General features: G+C 42.5%; 1 protein-coding gene across 3 annotated transcripts in view; it reads left to right on the forward strand.

Annotated features, from left to right (window-relative positions):
• NALCN (sodium leak channel, non-selective) overlaps nt 1-19,821 on the forward strand; it is a 511,286-nt gene that overhangs the window by 201,383 nt on the left and 290,082 nt on the right. For all 3 annotated transcript variants that reach the window (XM_083168621.1, XM_083168622.1, XM_083168623.1), the window contains 2 exons: nt 15,252-15,394; nt 15,523-15,627. In XM_083168621.1, the coding sequence (XP_083024747.1) occupies nt 15,252-15,394; nt 15,523-15,627 (248 nt within the window). The remainder of the gene's footprint in view (nt 1-15,251; nt 15,395-15,522; nt 15,628-19,821) is intronic.

Consider the following 19,821-nt stretch of genomic DNA (forward strand, 5'->3'; position numbering starts at 1 on the left):
TTTTTGAGCTGCGAAGCTTGGAAGCATTTTCTGATTCTACTGCATCCTTAGGGGGGTATTCAATCCCAGACGCTATTTGCGACGGGGAAATTGAGGCGACCGCCTATTCAATGCTGTCTTTCCAGACAGCATTGAAGAGGCAAATCTACAGAACGTGCCCGACTTTAAAAGCAGTCGACCCCGCTTGTCGATTTCGACAATCCACGGCTGTTTACACAGACAAGCCCCCTTTTCACCGATCGCAGGTGGGACATTGAATCGCGCCTAGCGATCTGCTGTCAAACAAAACGAAAAAGGGCCAGGGTCACACTTCAAAATACAGTGTTAACCTTGGATCCAATCTTGCAAAATATGAACATCAACCTTGCGTTAACATGCATTTGTATCATCACACCTAGACTACTGTAATGCCCTTTACCTTGGTCTTCCACCAAAACAACTGTGCTGCTTGCAGGTGGTACAAAATACAGCTGCTATACTATAATCCAAAGAACCCTGTTCTAACCACATAAAACCCATTCTCTACTCCCTTCATTGGCTGCCTGTAAGATGTATCATATTCCTGATTGGCTTACTGAATTTCAAAGCCCTACATAACCAGAGATCAGGGTACCTAACATTTACCTAACTCTGTTAAATGTGACGTGGTTCATATCATATATTTCATGTGATATCTGAAGGCATTGCTGTTACAGTATGTTATGCTCCAGGAGCTTGTTATTTTTAAAGTTAGTAGGTATTCCGCATTAAATATAAGCATTCATTTCCCTGAGTACCTAGAAAATTGGATACATCTGGTTTCCTATACCGTTAAAATTATCTAATTGCCAGCTCATTTTAAAAGGTGATCATATACATGTTGCACAATTAAACTATGTGATTTCTGTGCTACATTGAAGTGCTCATGATTGCTTGGTTTTTCTTCATGCAGAGCTACAAGTGCCATGAATTATATGCTGTGCAGTAGTGTTAGCTGATTGGAGTGATTATTGTACAACCAAATCATTTGGGCATTTTCTTTACGCAATAAACAATTTGTTTCCTTTGCGGTATTTAACTTGTTTGAAAGACAACAATGTTGCATGGTAAATGAATATGTCTTAGTAGATGCAGTGCACAGCAAAGGAAACGGTGGTGACTCATTTTCTGTTGTACTGTATGAATTATCAAGCCCTATATTTTAGTTTTGGCTTTTCAGTTGCTGAATACTGTATAGCATTCATGTGTACAGTCTGGAAAATCATAATGCACTGGCAAGGTCTAGTATTGATCGCAGTATGCACCACTCTTCCCCCACTTCTTCCTTCTCCGTGTAGTGCTTTGCTCAATTTAATCATATTGAAAATCAAGTGTTTGGTGTATTGGAGCAGGTAAAATCATGTGTTTGTCCTTTTTTTTCTGTAAGGTAAATACAATGTTTTAGTTGTAAAGGCACAACCATGTCTTTCAAAGACATGGTTGGATATAGCTTAGAAATAATTGTAATTTACTAGCTTTACTAGCACTGATTCCTCATGGTGTCATATTGTTCCTTATAGACCTTTAGTAAACATATCATGTTTTTGCGTATATATATATATATATATATACAGGAATGGGGAACCGGCACTCCAGCGTAATTGAGCAGGTAACTGACCACGGTGCTGGGCCTGGGGAAATGGATAGTGGGAAGGTGTGGCAGCACTCTGGCGGATTTGTCAAAAGAGACTCCACACGGAATGTCCTGACTCATTCCGTGTGGAGTCTCTTTTCACAAATCCGCCAGAGTGCTGCCACACATTTCCTATATATAGATATATAGATATATATATATCTATATATCTATATATCTAGCAGTTTGGTTCACAGGATGACACTCTGCATTTAAATGGTATATCCGGTGCCAGGAACATAAGTTGTGGAATAAAGAAAGCACTTGCCCCCCTTGTTTGCAGAAGGATAGGAACCGGCACACGAATGAATGGCGAAGAAAAAAAGTAGAGTTTATTGTACAAACATGATTGCACAAACAGACAGCTGTTTCAACTGCATCTGAGCAATTTGACCTCTGATGAAAACTGCTCAGATGCAGTTGAAACAGCTGTCAGGTGTACAGCTGTCTGTTTGTGCAATCATGTTTGTACAATAAACTTTACTTTTTTTCTTCACCATCCATCCGTGTGCCGGTTCCTATCCTTCTGCAAACAAGGGGGGGGGGGGTAAGTGCTTTATATATTTATATATATATATATATTCGCGTGAAAGAGAGTCACTCCACAGACTTGCTTCAATATAAAATTCCTTTAATGACGCCCGACGGCGTTTCAGGGAAAAGTTCCCCCGTTTTCAAGGGCACAGGATACAGACTAACATGTTCTACAAACAACATTTATACAGGTGGAACAATGCAATCAATTAAAATAATTAAAATAACGTGGTGCTCACCTGTCCGGCGCCGCCGCTCTGCTGAGATCTCCACACGCTGAATTCCACGTGTCATACGTATTTTGCATGAGACGGAGGCGCCGGCCAGTGACATCACTCCAATGCCTTCAGTTGGTTGCCAGGTGACCGCTGTAAACAAAGATAAGACATTACTGATGCGGACCTTGGTGAGGCAATTAGCTGTTTTTAAAAAACATAAATATATACAATAAAAACAAAATCTACAACAAGCGAAGCATATGGTCCAAGGCACTGTCATAATTATAAGTAATAATATGATCTATTGTCAATAATAGGGTGGTCGTCTGTGCTTCACTGGCAGACATCACACATAGACAGAATGGCTGACAGCATTACAATGATCTAATTTAGGTCATGATAAAAATTAGGTCATGATAAGGCATGATTAATAAATTTCAAAATAACAAACAGATGATAAAGAATTGAAAAAGATTTGAGAAATATTTTATAAGAAACACTGTAAACCCAGCGACTCATTTAGCCCCTTAGGGGCCAAGGTATTGAGGTTCTGAATCCACCTGCATTCCCTCTGCAGGAGGATTCTGCCTCTGTCACCCCCTCTCAATGAGGGCGGTACGTGATCTATGATGATTGCTCTTATGCTGGGGATATTATGTTTCATAATAGCACAATGTCGGGCAACAGGTTGTTCACTGGTACCACTGATGAGTGCGTATTTTATCGCACTACGATGTTGGGCCATGCATTCCCGGAATTGTCTTTGGGTTTTACCCACATAGGATTAACCGCATGGGCAGGTCAACATGTATATTATATAAGTTGTAGTACAGGTTACTGCTTGGGTGATGTTGATACGTTTCCCTGTATGGGGATGGTTGAATGATTTGCCTGGGGTGAGTGAATTGCAGGTGGTACATCCCAGACACCTGTAGCATCCCGATTTTTGTATTAAAAAATGGGATTGCTGTTTCTTCATCAGAGGGGTGATGTCTAATTTTACCAATTTATCTCTTATGTTTCGCCCTCTGGTATAGCTGGGTAAGAGTTTATTATTTTTGAGTAATGGAAGGTCTTTATCGGTGGTGACCATTGGCCACCATCGTTTGGCGCACCTGACTACTGCGTTGGTTTGTGTGGTATATTTGTTAACCCAAGGCACCACGTCTTTATTAACTTTTTTCGGACGGGCCACCATGGTTTCTGATCTAGGGATGGACAGCACATTACGTTTAATGGTATTTAATTCTGCTTTGTTGTATCCCCTTTGTACAAATTTATTGACCATTTTATCCATAGCTTCTTCCACCTGTGTAGGGTCAGACGTTATACGTCGGACTCTCAGAAGCTGGGAATGGGGCAGACCCTTTTTGAGGGGTTCAGGATGGAAACTGTTAGATTTTAATAACGTATTCCTATCCGTGGGTTTTACGTAAATGGCTGTGGACATGGACCCTTCTTTAATAGTTATGTCCACATCTAAAAAATGAATATTGGTGTCACTTATTTCAAAGGTGAGTTTCACCTCACTGGTTGTATTATTATGTGTCTCCAACAATTTTGTTAACTGATCCTTAGTTCCTGACCAGAATATTATGAGATCGTCGATAAACCTCTTAAAGAGGTATACCTCTGAAATCATCAAACCACTGTGGTACAACATGTCTTGCTCTGTAGCATACATGAAGGCGTTGGCGTACGATGGGGCCACTGAGGACCCCATCGCACACCCCGCCACCTGCAAGTAAAACCGACCATTATATGTAAAATAATTACGCGTCAACACCAACATGAGTAATTCCAAAAATACATGTATAGGCGGACCCTCATAATCCTTGTTGTTGGTTATGAGGTGCCTTACTGCCTCCACACCTGCTCCGTGAGGGATGCAGGTGTAGAGGCTAGTCACATCTGCACTACACATTAATAAACCTGTAGGTAATGGACCCAAGTTATCAAGAGTTTGTAATAGGGCTGTTGTGTCCTTAATATAAGATGGAATCTTTTGAATACAGGGATTCAAGATGGCATCCAAGTATATGGACGTAGGTTGGTATAAAGATCCCCCAGAGGACACTATGGGTCTCACTGGTGGCGCTATTAGTGTCTTGTGAACCTTAGGGACCGTGTAAAATAATGGCACCCTAGGGTTATCCACCCTGAGGGCATTACCTAATTCCATCGATAGGTCTCCTTCTTTGCAGGCTCTCGATATGGTTGCTTCCAGTTCTTGCTTGTATATTTTTGTGGGATCATTTGCTAGGGGGCAATAGGTAGCAGTGTCTGATAGGTGCCTCCTGCATTCCTGGTCATAGTCCTTGATGTCCTGCACCACCACTGACCCCCCCTTGTCAGCTCCACGGATGACTATATCGGTCCTTTTCGATAGTTTTTCCAAGGCTTGATGTTCGCCCTTCGAAAGGTTAAATCGATGGTTTGGTACTTTTTCTGATGCATTTAACACAGGTTGATCTTCTAAAAGTCTTGTGAATGACCTGATGGTAGGATTTGTGCTAATAGGATCAAATTTAGAACGTGGCAATATTTTCTTTAATTGATGTGGGATTTCCTCCTCACTTGTAGTAGTCTGTTGTTGTTGTTTGCCGAAGTGTTCTTTTAATCTCAATGATCTGTTGAGTTTGAATGTTTCAATTTTGTGCTGGAAAGGATCAGCTGGGGTCGTGGGTACGAACGATAAGCCATGGGATAAAACTTGTAATTCCTCTTTGGTCAAGCTGGCATTTGAGAGGTTGAACACAGATTCCTCTATGTTCATTTTGGCGGCCTTCTGTCTCTCTTGTCTCTGCCACTGCTTCGCCCGCCGCGTCTTCTTGGCAGTATTGGGTTTGCTGCGCGGGCGGTCACCCCTAAAGGGGGAATACCTTGACGAGAGGTGGATGCTTGGCTGTCCGACTCACTGTAGGAGGTGCTGGAATCATCTTTACGGGACTGCTGTTGTCTTTGGCGGTAATTTTTTTGAGGGTATCTCCTTTCTTGCCTGGGTTGGCCACTCGTGAGCCAGGAGTATACTCGCCTCTGTTCATAGTCCTGTTGCACCTTCTTGAGTTTTTCTTTTTTGAAGGCCACTAACTCTCTTTTATATTTCGCCATCTGGGTTTCTAATTTCTGTACCCATGGCTCGGTGGTATCATCCACTAGAGTCTGTTTGTGGGCCACTTCAAAGGTCATCAGCTGCTCTTTAGTATTGTTCAACTCCCTTGTAGATTCATCTATTACCAGTAACAACAAGTCCATTGAACATTTATTCAATATAGCTACCCACCGCCGGCAGAAGTTGACATTGTACCTGCCGATGGTGGGCATATTGTGGATGCGAAATCCTCTGGGTATTTGGTCGCTACGGTAATAGTCTGACAGACTTATCCCGTGGTACAGATAGTCGCATTCTTTCTGTTTGAGTTTTAACCACTGACGGAATAGGCTGTCACTTGTAGATTGAACGGCATCATCATCCATTTTTTGTGTTATGAGGATCTTATGTGCCTCAACATCCGAATAGCTAAATCGATCGCTTGCATCCAGACTGATTTGTTCCAATGCTTGATCCATGTCTGTAGAATCTGTCATGGTGCGAAGTGCTGCTGGATTACACACTGACTGTCACAGTGTTATTACGTTTGTACAATCCAGATAGAAAAAGACAGTCCTTGGGCAAGCGGCTTCGCTGCACTGCTGTGCAGTGGGAATGCTGGTTCCTCTGTGCTTGCTGTTGTTAAATCAAGCAGGGTATGGGTGCCTTGACCGGCTAACTGTTTTACTCCAGATGCGGAATAAAGTCTGTTAGTCACAAATAGCAATTGATGTCCGGCACTCCGTTACCAGAATGTAACTTGCTGGGGTGCCATCTCGATTTCCCTGGTGAGGGGATCCATATATACGCGTGAAAGAGAGTCACTCCACAGACTTGCTTCAATATAAAATTCCTTTAATGACGCCCGACGGCGTTTCGGGGAAAAGTTCCCCCGTTTTCAAGGGCACAGGATACAGACTAACATGTTCTACAAACAACATTTATACAGGTGGAACAATGCAATCAATTAAAATAATTAAAATAACGTGGTGCTCACCTGTCCGGCGCCGCCACTCTGCTGAGATCTCCACACGCTGAATTCCACGTGTCATACGTATTTTGCATGAGACGGAGGCGCCGGCCAGTGACATCACTGCAATGCCTTCAGTTGGTTGCCAGGTGACCGCTGTAAACAAAGATAAGACATTACTGATGCGGACCTTGGTGAGGCAATTTGCTGTTTTTAAAAAACATAAATATATACAATAAAAACAAAATCTACAACAAGTGAAGCATATGGTCCAAGGCACTGTCATAATTATAAGTAATAATATGATCTATTGTCAATAATAGGGTGGTCGTCTGTGCTTCACTGGCAGACATCACACATAGACAGAATGGCTGACAGCATTACAATGATCTAATTTAGGTCATGATAAAAATTAGGTCATGGATAAGGCATGATTAATAAATTTCAAAATAACAAACAGATGATAAAGAATTGAAAAAGATTTGAGAAATATTTTATAAGAAACACTGTAAACCCAGCGACTCATTTAGCCCCTTAGGGGCCAAGGTATTGAGGTTGTGAATCCACCTGCATTCCCTCTGCAGGAGGATTCTGCCTCTGTCACCACATCTCAATGAGGGCGGTACGTGATCTATGATGATTGCTCTTATGCTGGGGATATTATGTTTCATAATAGCACAATGTCGGGCAACAGGTTGTTCACTGGTACCACTGATGAGTGCGTATTTTATCGCACTACGATGTTGGGCCATGCGTTCCCGGAATTGTCTTTGGGTTTTACCCACATAGGATAAACCGCATGGGCAGGTCAACATGTATATTATATAAGTTGTAGTACAGGTTACTGCTTGGGTGATGTTGATACGTTTCCCTGTATGGGGATGGTTGAATGATTTGCCTGGGGTGAGTGAATTGCAGGTGGTACATCCCAGACACCTGTAGCATCCCGATTTTTGTATTAAATAATGGGATTGCTGTTTCTTCATCAGAGGGGTGATGTCTAATTTTACCACTTTATCTCTTATGTTTCGCCCTCTGGTATAGCTGGGTAAGAGTTTATTATTTTTGAGTAATGGAAGGTCTTTATCGGTGGTGACCATTGGCCACCATCGTTTGGCGCACCTGACTACTGCGTTGGTTTGTGTGGTATATTTGTTAACCCAAGGCACCACGTCTTTATTAACTTTTTTCGGACGGGCCACCATGGTTTCTGATCTAGGGATGGACAGCACATTACGTTTAATGGTATTTAATTCTGCTTTGTTGTATCCCCTTTGTACAAATTTATTGACCATTTTATCCATAGCTTCTTCCACCTATGTAGGGTCAGACGTTATACGTCGGACTCTCAGAAGCTGGGAATGGGGCAGACCCTTTTTGAGGGGTTCAGGATGGAAACTGTTAGATTTTAATAATGTATTCCTATCCGTGGGTTTTACGTAAATGGCTGTGGACATGGACCCTTCTTTAATAGTTATGTCCACATCTAAAAAATGAATATTGGTGTCACTTATTTCAAAGGTGAGTTTCACCTCACTGGTTGTATTATTATGTGTCTCCAACAATTTTGTTAACTGATCCTTAGTTCCTGACCAGAATATTATGAGATCGTCGATAAACCTCTTAAAGAGGTATACCTCTGAAATCATAAAACCACTGTGGTACAACATGTCTTGCTCTGTAGCATACATGAAGGCGTTGGCGTACGATGGGGCCACTGAGGACCCCATCGCACACCCCGCCACCTGCAAGTAAAACCGACCATGTGGAGTCTCTTTTCACAAATCCGCCAGAGTGCTGCCACACATTTCCTATATATAGATATATAGATATATATATATCTATATATCTATATATCTAGCAGTTTGGTTCACAGGATGACACTCTGCATTTAAATGGTATATCCGGTGCCAGGAACATAAGTTGTGGAATAAAGAAAGCACTTGCCCCCCTTGTTTGCAGAAGGATAGGAACCGGCACACGAATGAATGGCGAAGAAAAAAAGTAGAGTTTATTGTACAAACATGATTGCACAAACAGACAGCTGTTTCAACTGCATCTGAGCAATTTGACCTCTGATGAAAACTGCTCAGATGCAGTTGAAACAGCTGTCAGGTGTACAGCTGTCTGTTTGTGCAATCATGTTTGTACAATAAACTTTACTTTTTTTCTTCACCATCCATCCGTGTGCCGGTTCCTATCCTTCTGCAAACAAGGGGGGGGGGGGGGGTAAGTGCTTTATATATATATATATATATATATATATATATATATATATATATTAGTGTTGCGCACGTTAACGCGTTAATATCACGTTAACGTGCCAGCACATTAACTGCAATTAAAAATTTTAATGCAGTTAACGCGGGGGGGCGAGCACGCGGGGGGGCACTGCGGCGGCAGAGAGTGGGAAACGGGGCTGGCGGGTACCGGGTAACGGACGGGAGACGGGGATTCCCCGCAAGGGTGCAGAGTCTCCGTCCACACATGCAGACGGAGACCCTGTGCCCCTCCAAATATGGCCGCTGCTGTGAAGGAGACAGATGTTAGAGGTGCTCCTTTACCTTTAGCGTCTATCAGGGTGGGAAGTGCAGAGTGCCCAGTGCAGATTCTGGGTTGGCTGTGGACCTGCAACCCCTGGCAACGAGCAAGTAAACACCCCCCCCTCAGCATGAAGCAAGTAAACCCCCAGGCATGGAACACATAACCCCCCCTTGCATGGAACACCTAACCCCCCCTGGCATGGAGCAAGTAGCCCCCTTGGCAACAATCAAGGAAACCCACCTGGCAACAAGCAAGTAAACCTCCCTGGCATGGAACACCTAACCCCCCCCCCCCCCCCCCCGGCATGGAGCAAGTAGCCCCCTTAGCAACAATCAAGGAAATCGAAAAAGATAATGAAGTCAAACCACCCTGCGCTCCCCTTGGTGCTGCCCTGATGTTTCTTTGGTGTTTCCCAAACACCTAGGGAATTTGGTTGTGGGTAGAAGTAATCAAGGAAATCGACCTGGCAACAAGCAAGTAAATCTCCCTGGCATGTAACACATAACCCCCCTTGCATGGAACACCTTATCCCCCCCCCCCCCTGGCATGGAGCAAGTAGCCCCCTTGGCAACAATCAAGTAAACCTCCTTGGCAACAAGCAAGAAAACCCCCCTGGCAATAAGCAAGTAAACTTCCCCTGGCAACAAGCATGGAACCCACTATGCAACAAGCATGCAATCCCCCTTGGCAACGAGCATGGAACCCCTGGCAACAAGATTTTAGGTAAGCGGTACTTATGCGCCTATCATCGCGATTAATCGCAAAAATTTCATGCGATTAATCGTGATTAAAAATTTTAATTGTTGCCCATATATATATAAAGGAAATGTTGGTGGTACCCGCGCTAATCCACCTTTTTTCAATAAGTTTGTTTAAAAACGTCACACACTATTGCAGAAGGAACACAGAGTCTCTTCTTCTACACCACTCTCCCTCATTCCAGGGCGGCTGCTCTTTTCGAGGAGGCTAGTTCAACATAGCCAATTTCAAAGAAATCTAGAAAAAAAGGGGTGAAAAGAGCGCCTCCTAGTGTAGTAATTAACGTTTGCTTCTGGGAAAAATTGAGTGCTGTCTTACATGACATATATATATATATATATATATATATATATATATATATACACATTATATATATATAAATATATGTCTAGTGTCTGTGCTGCTTTGAAACATTGCCATCTTTTGGCAGCAAGTGAAATTTCATCTACTAGCTTTGAAAGCATTAGCTTTGAGTGGGCTTACACTGCCATCTGTTGGCAGCAAGTGAGGCTTTCCAACACCAATATTCACCAGTAATAGTTTGAAGGTATCTTATGACTATTAAAAAACACTAATATAAAATATATACAATATGAGGCATATCCAATTAGCTACAGAATTTTGTGACTGAAATTGACATGCCGTTCACTCCTAATTTCTGATTGCTGCTGCTATGTGTACTCAGTTCTATTAAATGACAGATATGAAGGTGAAATATGTCATGCAATGCATGCTTTATTGTTATATAAGTATAGAAATATGTACACTCTAGTAAAAATTTATTTTACGCTGCATGTTTGTTCTAATCCAAACCTTTCCATTTTCGCATAAATTGTGTGCTGATGCCATTGAATATAGATAATTGCATGCACAAATAATCAGTCTGTTTTTTTTTTTTTTCCTGGTTTAAACCACAGGGGCAGGTTATAATCTTTAAATTACCAGATTTACTGATTTTCACAGTGTAGGTCAGGCTTTACTAATCATAGTAGATAGAAATACTTGAAATAGTCTCTTTTTTTTCTTTCCTTTAAAGTAATAGTTTATTCAAAAGAAAATAATTATCAGTATAAAGTGCTCAAATGGGAACAAATTACTATTCAGCTTCAGCCTTCCTCTTGATAAATTTTATGTGAAATGTAATGTACTGTAATGTACTGTATGGTTGTTAGGTTTGTCTAAGAGATCATAAACTGTGTGAAAGTATTCCTTTTGCAATCTACACATTTTAAATTATGTTAAATAAGACCAGAAAATGTGTGGAGATGTGGCTGGCATCTCATGATCAGGATCCCGGTGGTCAGAAGACCAATGCCGGTAGCCCACATCCCATATGTAAAAATCAGGGGTACTGTAGGTTAGGGATAGGCTGGGGGGGGGGGGGGGGGTTAGTAATGTTAAGGTTAGGCTGCAGAGAGTGAGGGAGGGGAGATTAAGATTGTACCGCCAGGAGGGAGGTTTAGGTTTGGGCTGCAGGGGAGATGGAGGCTACTGTTAGGCTGCGGGAAATGATGGTTAGGCTGAGAGATTTAAGAGGGTTAGAATACTTAACCTAAAACTGATGTTGGTTACCCAACCACTTGCATTCTCAGCACCATGATCCGGTACCAAACTCAGTATGTCACTACAGTATTACAGTTTAGAACTGTAGTATCCCCTCCCCCCTAGACACACATGCACATACACACTTACCTGCCACGGGGACAAATTTAGGGGTCAAACCACCATTATTGGCCACCTCCTTCATGTTGGGGGCCTCCTGACTGCCAAATCATTACTAACCTCACCCCCACCCATTCCACCACCACAATTTACTGACCATTGCCTCTCCTCTCCTAACCAGTTACAAAATAAAAAAATAAGATAAAAAAAAAAGAAACTATTTGTCCTCATCTGGCCATTGGCCTATCAGGACTCTTATGCAAGTGAGCATGCTGTACCCCCCTCCCCCCTCCACACACACACACAAACACACACATGTGCACACACCCAGCCCCCTCCAGCAAGTGACACCCCCAGGCACATGCCTTACACACCTAGTGGAAAATCCAACCTGCCCCTCTTTTGCCAGAACTTTTCATGGTTGAGGGGGGTGTTTATCATTGGGGTAAATGGGGCATGTAAACTACAGCTTCTTGTTGCAGCATATAGCTGAAACTAGAAATTATCTTGTTAACAATTTATCAAACCCCCCCTGCCAGGACAAAGTCTCTGATCAATCTATACTGCATATTAGTTTAAGTCTGATGATACTGTAAGCCAAGCATAGCTTTTCAGAGCTTGATTAATTGGCTATTGTTACAAAATCTAACGTTTTTGTTATCATTTACATTAGAGGACACTCCTCATGTTGGCTGGTGTAGGCCAAATGACATTAGTGTATGAATATCTGGGCATAATAGGACACAAAGGAGTAGATTTATTAAGCTTGGTGAAGTGATAAAGTGTCCGGTTTTATCACCGGCCAATCAGCTACTACCTGTCATTTTTAAACCAAGCCTGTAGCTTCACAGTTAGGAGCTAATTGGCCGGTGATTAAAAACAAGGGGATGCGGTCAATTTGCCGGCGGTCGGGATCCCGGCGTTCAGAATCCCGACACTGGAATCCCGACCGCCAAAATCCCGAAACTTTCTCCCTCCGTGGGTGTCCACGACACCCATAGAGGGAGAATAAAATAGCGTGCCGAGCGTAGCGAGGCACCAGGCCCGCTGCGTGGCAAGCGCAGCGAGCCCGCAAGGGGGGGCGATCCACGTCCCCCCCATGTCGGGATTTCGGCGGTCGGGATTCCAGTGACGGGATTCCGACCGCCGGGATCCCGACCGCCGGGATTTCGTATCGGATCCAAAACAAGGCACTTTATCACTTCTAGAGAAAATGGTGATGGGAAACACTTGGGCGCTTCACTTAAGGCAGCTGCCTCACTATACTGTGGGTAGGACACAGGGATAGATTCTAGAAAAAAGGTAGTATAGTGTGGTGGCCCTTTGCCTATGTCAAAGGAAAAAGATCTGTAAGGAATACTTAACTTAGAAGTTTCCTTTGGATGTTTTAGTGTTTTTCCTCGTCGTTCCTCTCGTTTCCAGTTGATTAGTTACAGTATGTGGGGAAAAAAAGGGGATTTAATATGTATGAGTTCAAACAGATGCTTAACACAATTTGTTGTCACAGTCAGGTAATAGTGATATACTGTAATTTTTCTGTAGCGCACCTAACTCACATCGGGTTAGGTGTTTCCAGACATATCTAGGTTTCTTCTTAGATGAATTCAAATGCTGGCGTACCAGTACTCACTGTTATTCATGTTAGACTCCTCCCATCAAGGTATCTTTCATGTAGACAATGGAATCCGATAGCTTTAAAATGTTTTTATTGCCTAAAACACAATTTTTACATAAAAGGATATATAAATTATATGGAGAGGATCACAGTTAATCAAAAGGGGTTTGGTAACCACAAACCTGGTCAATCCAGCCGTGAAAAGTACCACTTTTTTTTAAAAGTGTGTTACCTTTTCCTTCAGGATGCTGTGATGATAAAAATAAGCCAATCACAGTTCCCTTTGATTTGCCAAGCAAACATTTTTATTCATCACAATGACCTGTAATGTTTATGTTATATAGGAAATATTATCTATTTTTACACAACATTTTTTATTTTACTTTATATAACAAATGTGAGCGATGCTGCCATTTTTAGCGGATATTTTGCACATCTCTCATAGAGATGTTGGCACTTAAAGGTTAAGCATGAAAGTATGCAGCATAAATATTCATGTTCTTATCTTCACTATGATTAACAAACATCTGGCGTGTAATCATCTTTTTATTAATAATCCATTATTTGATAAACATGCCAGGCGTGCTTGTGAAAACGGCTAAAAAATAAATTTTGCTGTCAGTGTTTTTTTTTATTGTTCAATTTGCCATGTTCTTATGTCTGCATGTAGTATAGAAATGCTCTACTGCAGGGCATGATCAGAGGCAAAACTGGTGCAGTATTCTTATGCATGGGGAACTGCTTAGTACAGTATATAATTGTACAACAACTTAATGCGTGACACAAACTGTTGGTTATAAAATGTTATATATACATTATATCCTGTACAGGCTTCGGAGCATGTCTATGATAACTTATGGGAGCATGCATCGATAGCGGCATAGGCCCTTATTCTTGTTAACTCACAAGGCTGCAAATTTGCCGCCATGCAAGTCCACCAAACCCTGCCCGGCGAATGCCTGGCCACCCGCCACCCCCTCGTAGCATGTGTCCCCACGCACAGGCTGCAAATGGATGTTTAGCATAAACATCTATTCGCATTATGCGGGGAACACCCACACCCACATTTTCCAAAGATGTGGAAGGTGCACGCATATAAAAGTGACTTTCAAGTCACTTACATATGAGTGCATGCTGATGTCTGCTGCCCGCCTCCGCACCCCTGTCATGGCCTCATTGCCATGAGAACGCCCAGCATTCTCGTGGGAACGCCCATGAAGCACTGGCGCTCCCCGCCCCCTGCTCATGTAGGGAGTGCACCCTACAGGCACATGAGCACATGAGCAGAAAGGCGCCTGCACATATGCAGACGTACAACATCGGCCCAAATAGACCAAAAAAAAAACATAGTGTATACACACTAGACAACATCTGATTTTGTCATTCAAACAGAACCAGCAAAATCGATAAGAATGTTAATGCAGCTATACACACAATGTATAATTGAAGTGCACAATATAAGAAAGGGTGGGTCCCTAGGCAGTGGCGCTGAATGGTACTGTGTTATAATACTAACAAACACTAACAAAAAGCTGGTGCAATGTTCTCTCAAGAAATAACATTTTGATCTATTATGGGAGCCAATATAGTGCAGAAATTCCAGAATACTACTAAACCAAAGGGGTTTATTTATCATAAGCAAAAATCCCCAAATGTAGAACTTCTGCCTATTTACCAAGCCCACCTGCTACCAAGGTGGGACGCTGTCAGTTATGCATGGTTGATAAGAGTGTCAGTCAAATTATGGGAGTTAAAATGAGCAAAAAAAGTAATGACATAGAAAATAAATATTTACTGCATATATTGTTGACTGAAAATAGTTTGACACTTATCAGAACTCGTGCATAAAGGAGAATATATCCAGTATGTCACTGCGGAAAATTGCTTCTAAGATATTACACAGATTATCAGTGTTAGTGTTTGGACATATACCTTATAACAGTAACAGTTCTTTACATCCTATAATATCAGACCTTTTGTGTTTATTGATACTTATTTTTCAAAGTTTAAAAGCTAATACATTTGAATCTACCTTTATATAGTTATATATGTAGGAATCTGTATACTGAATCCATAATCCAGCGTGTGACTCATGCAGCATGATGGGGAATCTGTGAAGGGAATATGTATCAGAACATTGTATCCTAGGATACCGCATCTGCTATTTTGTCTGCATATTTTGTTAAAAACCCGTTTCTCTCCTACAGGGACCAGCATATTTACTGTATATGAAGCTGCATCTCAGGAAGGGTGGGTTTTCCTTATGTACAGAGCAATTGACAGCTTCCCCAGATGGCGTTCCTATTTCTATTTCATTACCCTCATTTTCTTCCTTGCTTGGCTTGTTAAGGTATTGTATAATTTATTGTCTGAATATATATATATATATATATATATATATATATATATATATGTCATTTCTGTTACTGCTAACAAATTACTGTTCTCTTCTAAACACTGCAAACTTGTGTTTTCTAGAATGTCTTCATTGCTGTGATCATTGAAACATTTGCTGAAATTAGAGTGCAGTTTCAACAGATGTGGGGTTCTCGAAGCAGCACTACTTCAACTGCTACCACCACGGTAAACTGTTTATAGATACGGCTAATTTGTATGTAGAATCTGAGTCTTAATATTTTCTATGGGGGGAGGGGGGGGGGGGCATTAAGCCCAGGGGGCACTCACAATGTGGCGAAAATCCCTAAAGGTGAAGTTTACAGTATATAATATGGGTGTGGCTTAAGTAGGCCATGGATAGAAAACGTTATGTAAAAAATGTAATGCCCACAAGGCTTATCAAACAACAGCATAGGCTGTATTTAACTCTATACACTACAAATAGAATTCTAGTTACTGATATACAGCACAGGTAGCATTGAAAAGACACAAATAAAATATAGACATTATTCTGGTAAACTATATACAGGGCAGGATTCAGAATCTAAAAAAATATACTAAAAGCCCCTGTTTAAACCTTAAATTCAGTAACGGGATTCCAATCCCAGGGAATTTTTTCAATTCTGGGGATTCGGGATTGAAAAATTCTCAATCCCGGTATTCCCGCACATACTCACATGCTGCGGTTAGCAGCAGGGGTGCGGATGATCAACAGTTGCGGGAGCGGCTGACATTTGGTGCGTCTGGTTGCGGGAGACAGGGGTGTTCAGTGATGCAGGCCCTGGGTTGCTGCCTAAAGCGCGAGGCAGGGGTGGGCAGTGGTGTGGGCTTGAAGTTTCTGCCAAAAGCGGCCGGCCGTTGGGTGCAGGGGTCACACCTGAAGGGAGTTGTGAGGCAGTGGCGTGGCCTGTGCAGCATGACCTCTGACCATCACGCTCTGCAGAGCCACATGCTGGGGATCAGAACCGCTGGGCAGCATCTGAGTGGGTTCTCAGATGCTGCCGGCATTAGACTGCTCATGTGCAGTCTAATCCCGAAATCCCGGGATTGGAAACTCCAATCCCAGGATTGAAATCTTGTCAATTTTGGGGCCAAATACCGGGATCCCGCCGATCCCTATACCGGATTGGCTACCCTATCAGCAACATGCACCTGACAAGGCCGTGGGTCTAAGAACACAGAATATCAGAATTAGAAATTTAGGGGCTAATTCAGCATGGATCGCTAATGTGAGAGTAAGCCGCCATCCACACAGAAAGAGTAACCGCCCTTTGCAAAGTTTGGTAGGATAGCTAATCGGTATCCACTCAAAAGGACTTCATTGTCTGTGCAAATGTGAGCACCTCTGACACAGGCTGGAATTGGTCATCACTTATGTCACAGACCCTACTCAAAAAGCCTGGGCACGCCTGTGGTTTTTGACACAGCCAGAAAATATCAGGTTACAACCCCTAAATGCCAACTTCCTGTCATTCAAACCATACACATTTTTTGTCCCTATTGTACCTCGCGCAAGCACAATGCATACGCATGCTCAGCCATTCAATATTTACTTGATTTGCAAATTCCCTATATAGTGATCCATGCTGAATTGGGAGGAGGAAAAGGAGGCAGGGTACTGGGGCAGTAAAGGGACTGCTGTGTCCAAGGTTGATTGTGAATGAGTATTGCCATCTGCCATTAGAAAGCAGGCAGGTGCGATACCACACACCTGCACTAATCCTACTGACTGGGAAATAACTGTCCTGTGGCCTCTGTGGTACCGCTCTGTAGTGGCCACCGGTTAGCCAAAGTGCTGAAAATGGCACTAATAGTAATGGCACTAATAGTAACTGCACATAGGCCCTGATTTTGGTCCATTCAGTCCCCCGTGCGTTCGCATGAGGGACCAATGATTGTGCCCATAATTAGTTATGCACATGTGCAGGACTTTGGCATGGTGCTCGCACAGGAGACAGGGCTGTATGGTGGCGGTGATGGGGCATGGGAATGCCCAGTGTTTCATGGGCATTCTCATGCAAATGCTGGGCGTTCCCATGTAAATGCCAATGTGATGTGGGGTGTCGGGGGCGGGCGGCTGACATCACATTATGTCAGCTGACCGCCCTCTCTTTGGAAGCCTGAAAATGTCTCCGCTGACTTATATTTGGGAGCCATGGATAAATCATTCTATGGTCTCCAGCAGCGGCACATGCAAGGGGATGTGTCTTTGTGACACATACATTCACATGGTTGCGAGGGGATACCGCAGTGGAGGGGAGGGGCAGAGAGTTCCCTGGGGTGGCGCCATAAGTCAATCAGAATCACCCCCATAGTCGGGAAATTATTGGTTCCAGATTGTTAAATTTGGTTGAAAATGCTTGTGGATTACAATTTCCGAACAGTGCCCCAGATTGTCAATATGATTGAAACATGAATTCGACATGCCAATTGTATTATATCAAAAAAAATAGTTCAGTCATGCCAGTGGCTACACTTTTAACAATAGGCCCATTCCCCACTGAGGAATATTATCTCTACAACATGAGGCTGCTGCCCCATTCTTGAGATTTTGTTTGCAGGAGAATAACCAGGTTTATGTTACACATAAAGCTTGAATTGAATTTGACCAAAAAACCATACTGTATCTCACATTTTATTTGGGTAACTTTAATGTTTTCTGTCAAACTTTAGTTGTGTTTTGATCTAGTTTTTCTTCAGTAATGGATTCTCTCTAACCAGAGGCATGGAGACCACACCCAGATGCTTCCCTCCCAGGGGCACACACCAAAATGCAGACTCCACAGCAGTGACAGGAAGCCAGGCACTGCATTATCCTGCAGAGCTTGGCTCCCTCACTGAGGAGGAGCCGGGAGTACAGGCAGTCTCCCATTGAAGACCAGCACCTCTGAGGGTGCTGGACATGTCCCTGGAGTGATGTCAACTCTGTGCAAGGCAACAACCCCATTGTAATGTCTTCAAGGGAATTTATGTGAGGCCACACCCCTTCCCACAAAGTCCTTCTTCCTTTTCAAGCATGGCTATTGGCTGCACTGTGTGTCTTTGACCCCAGTGATGCCACTGTTTCTAATCACCCTTGCATATACTGTAGGTCAATTTTATGCAGAGCTCTCGCTCTCTCTCCAGTTTCAGTGAATTAAATTTTTAGCTTCTTCAAAATGAAAGTTGACCAACCTGTGGCTTCCTTCACAAGTCTCCTTCTTCCTTTAACGAAGAGTTTTGAGGGACAGCCTCTGGAGCAATTGGATATTATTTTGTAGCCTGTAATCTCGTACAATGCACTTTGGTCTTCATTTTCAAAGCTTTCCTTCATATTCACAGAATGACCAATGTTTTTTACTTATTCTGTCTTTTACTCCAGTGATTCACAGGTAGAAAACATTGAAAGCCAATTGTGAGGGTAGTATATTTCATCTGTGTTTCCTCAGTATAGGGGGCCTAATTCAGCATGGATGGTTAATTAGAGAATTCACAAATTGAATGATTATCGAATGATTTTACATTCGCACCTTTGAAATTGCGCATGTGTGGGAGAATTAGCGATAGAAAATGTGTATGGATCTTAATAGTAGTCCTCTCGCAGTTAGACTGACAGGAAGCTGGCATTTGTAGATGGTAACCTGCCATGTTCTGCGTGTGTCTGAAAAAATGCAGGTATTTTTGAGAAGGGTCTGTGACGTCAGTGATGACCACTTCCACCCTGTCTCAGTCACAGATTAGTGGGAGCATCAGACCTACTCATATTTGCACAGACAGCAACATCCTTTTGATGGTTTTGGAATTGTGTATGGATTTGCAAGGGTTTGAATATTTATGTAAGTAGCATTGTTTATTGTTTTTTATTTCTTTGTAAGGATATCAATATGCTTATCCCAAGCATGTTTAACTAGCTCTACTGTATTTGACTCTACCACCTCTGATGGGAGGCTATTCCACTTATATACTACTCTTTCTGTGAAGTAATTCTTCCTCAAATTTTCCCTGAATCTTCCTCCCTCTAGTTTCATGTCCTCATCTTCTGTGGCTCCTTTTCCTGTGAAGAATGTCTCCCACCTGTACCTTGTTAAATCCCTTGATATATTTGAAAGTTTCTATCATGTTCCCCCTTTCCCTTCTCTGCTCTAAAGTATACATGTTAAGATCTTTTAGTCTTTCCTGGTACGTTTTGTGATGTAGGCCATGCACCATTTTAGTTGCCCTTCTTTGTACAGTCTATAATGTATTTATATCCTTCTGGGGGTATGGCCTCCAGAACTGAACACAATACTCTAGATGAGGTCGTACCAATGACCTATACAGTAGTATTACAGTACTTCTTTCTTTCTACTGCGGATACCTCTCCATATGCAACCAAGCATCTGACTTGCCATCTTCATTGCT

The sequence above is a fragment of the Crinia signifera genome, chromosome 2, assembly GCF_055691185.1.
Source record: "Crinia signifera chromosome 2, ASM5569118v1, whole genome shotgun sequence".
Classification (NCBI taxonomy): domain Eukaryota; kingdom Metazoa; phylum Chordata; class Amphibia; order Anura; family Myobatrachidae; genus Crinia; species Crinia signifera.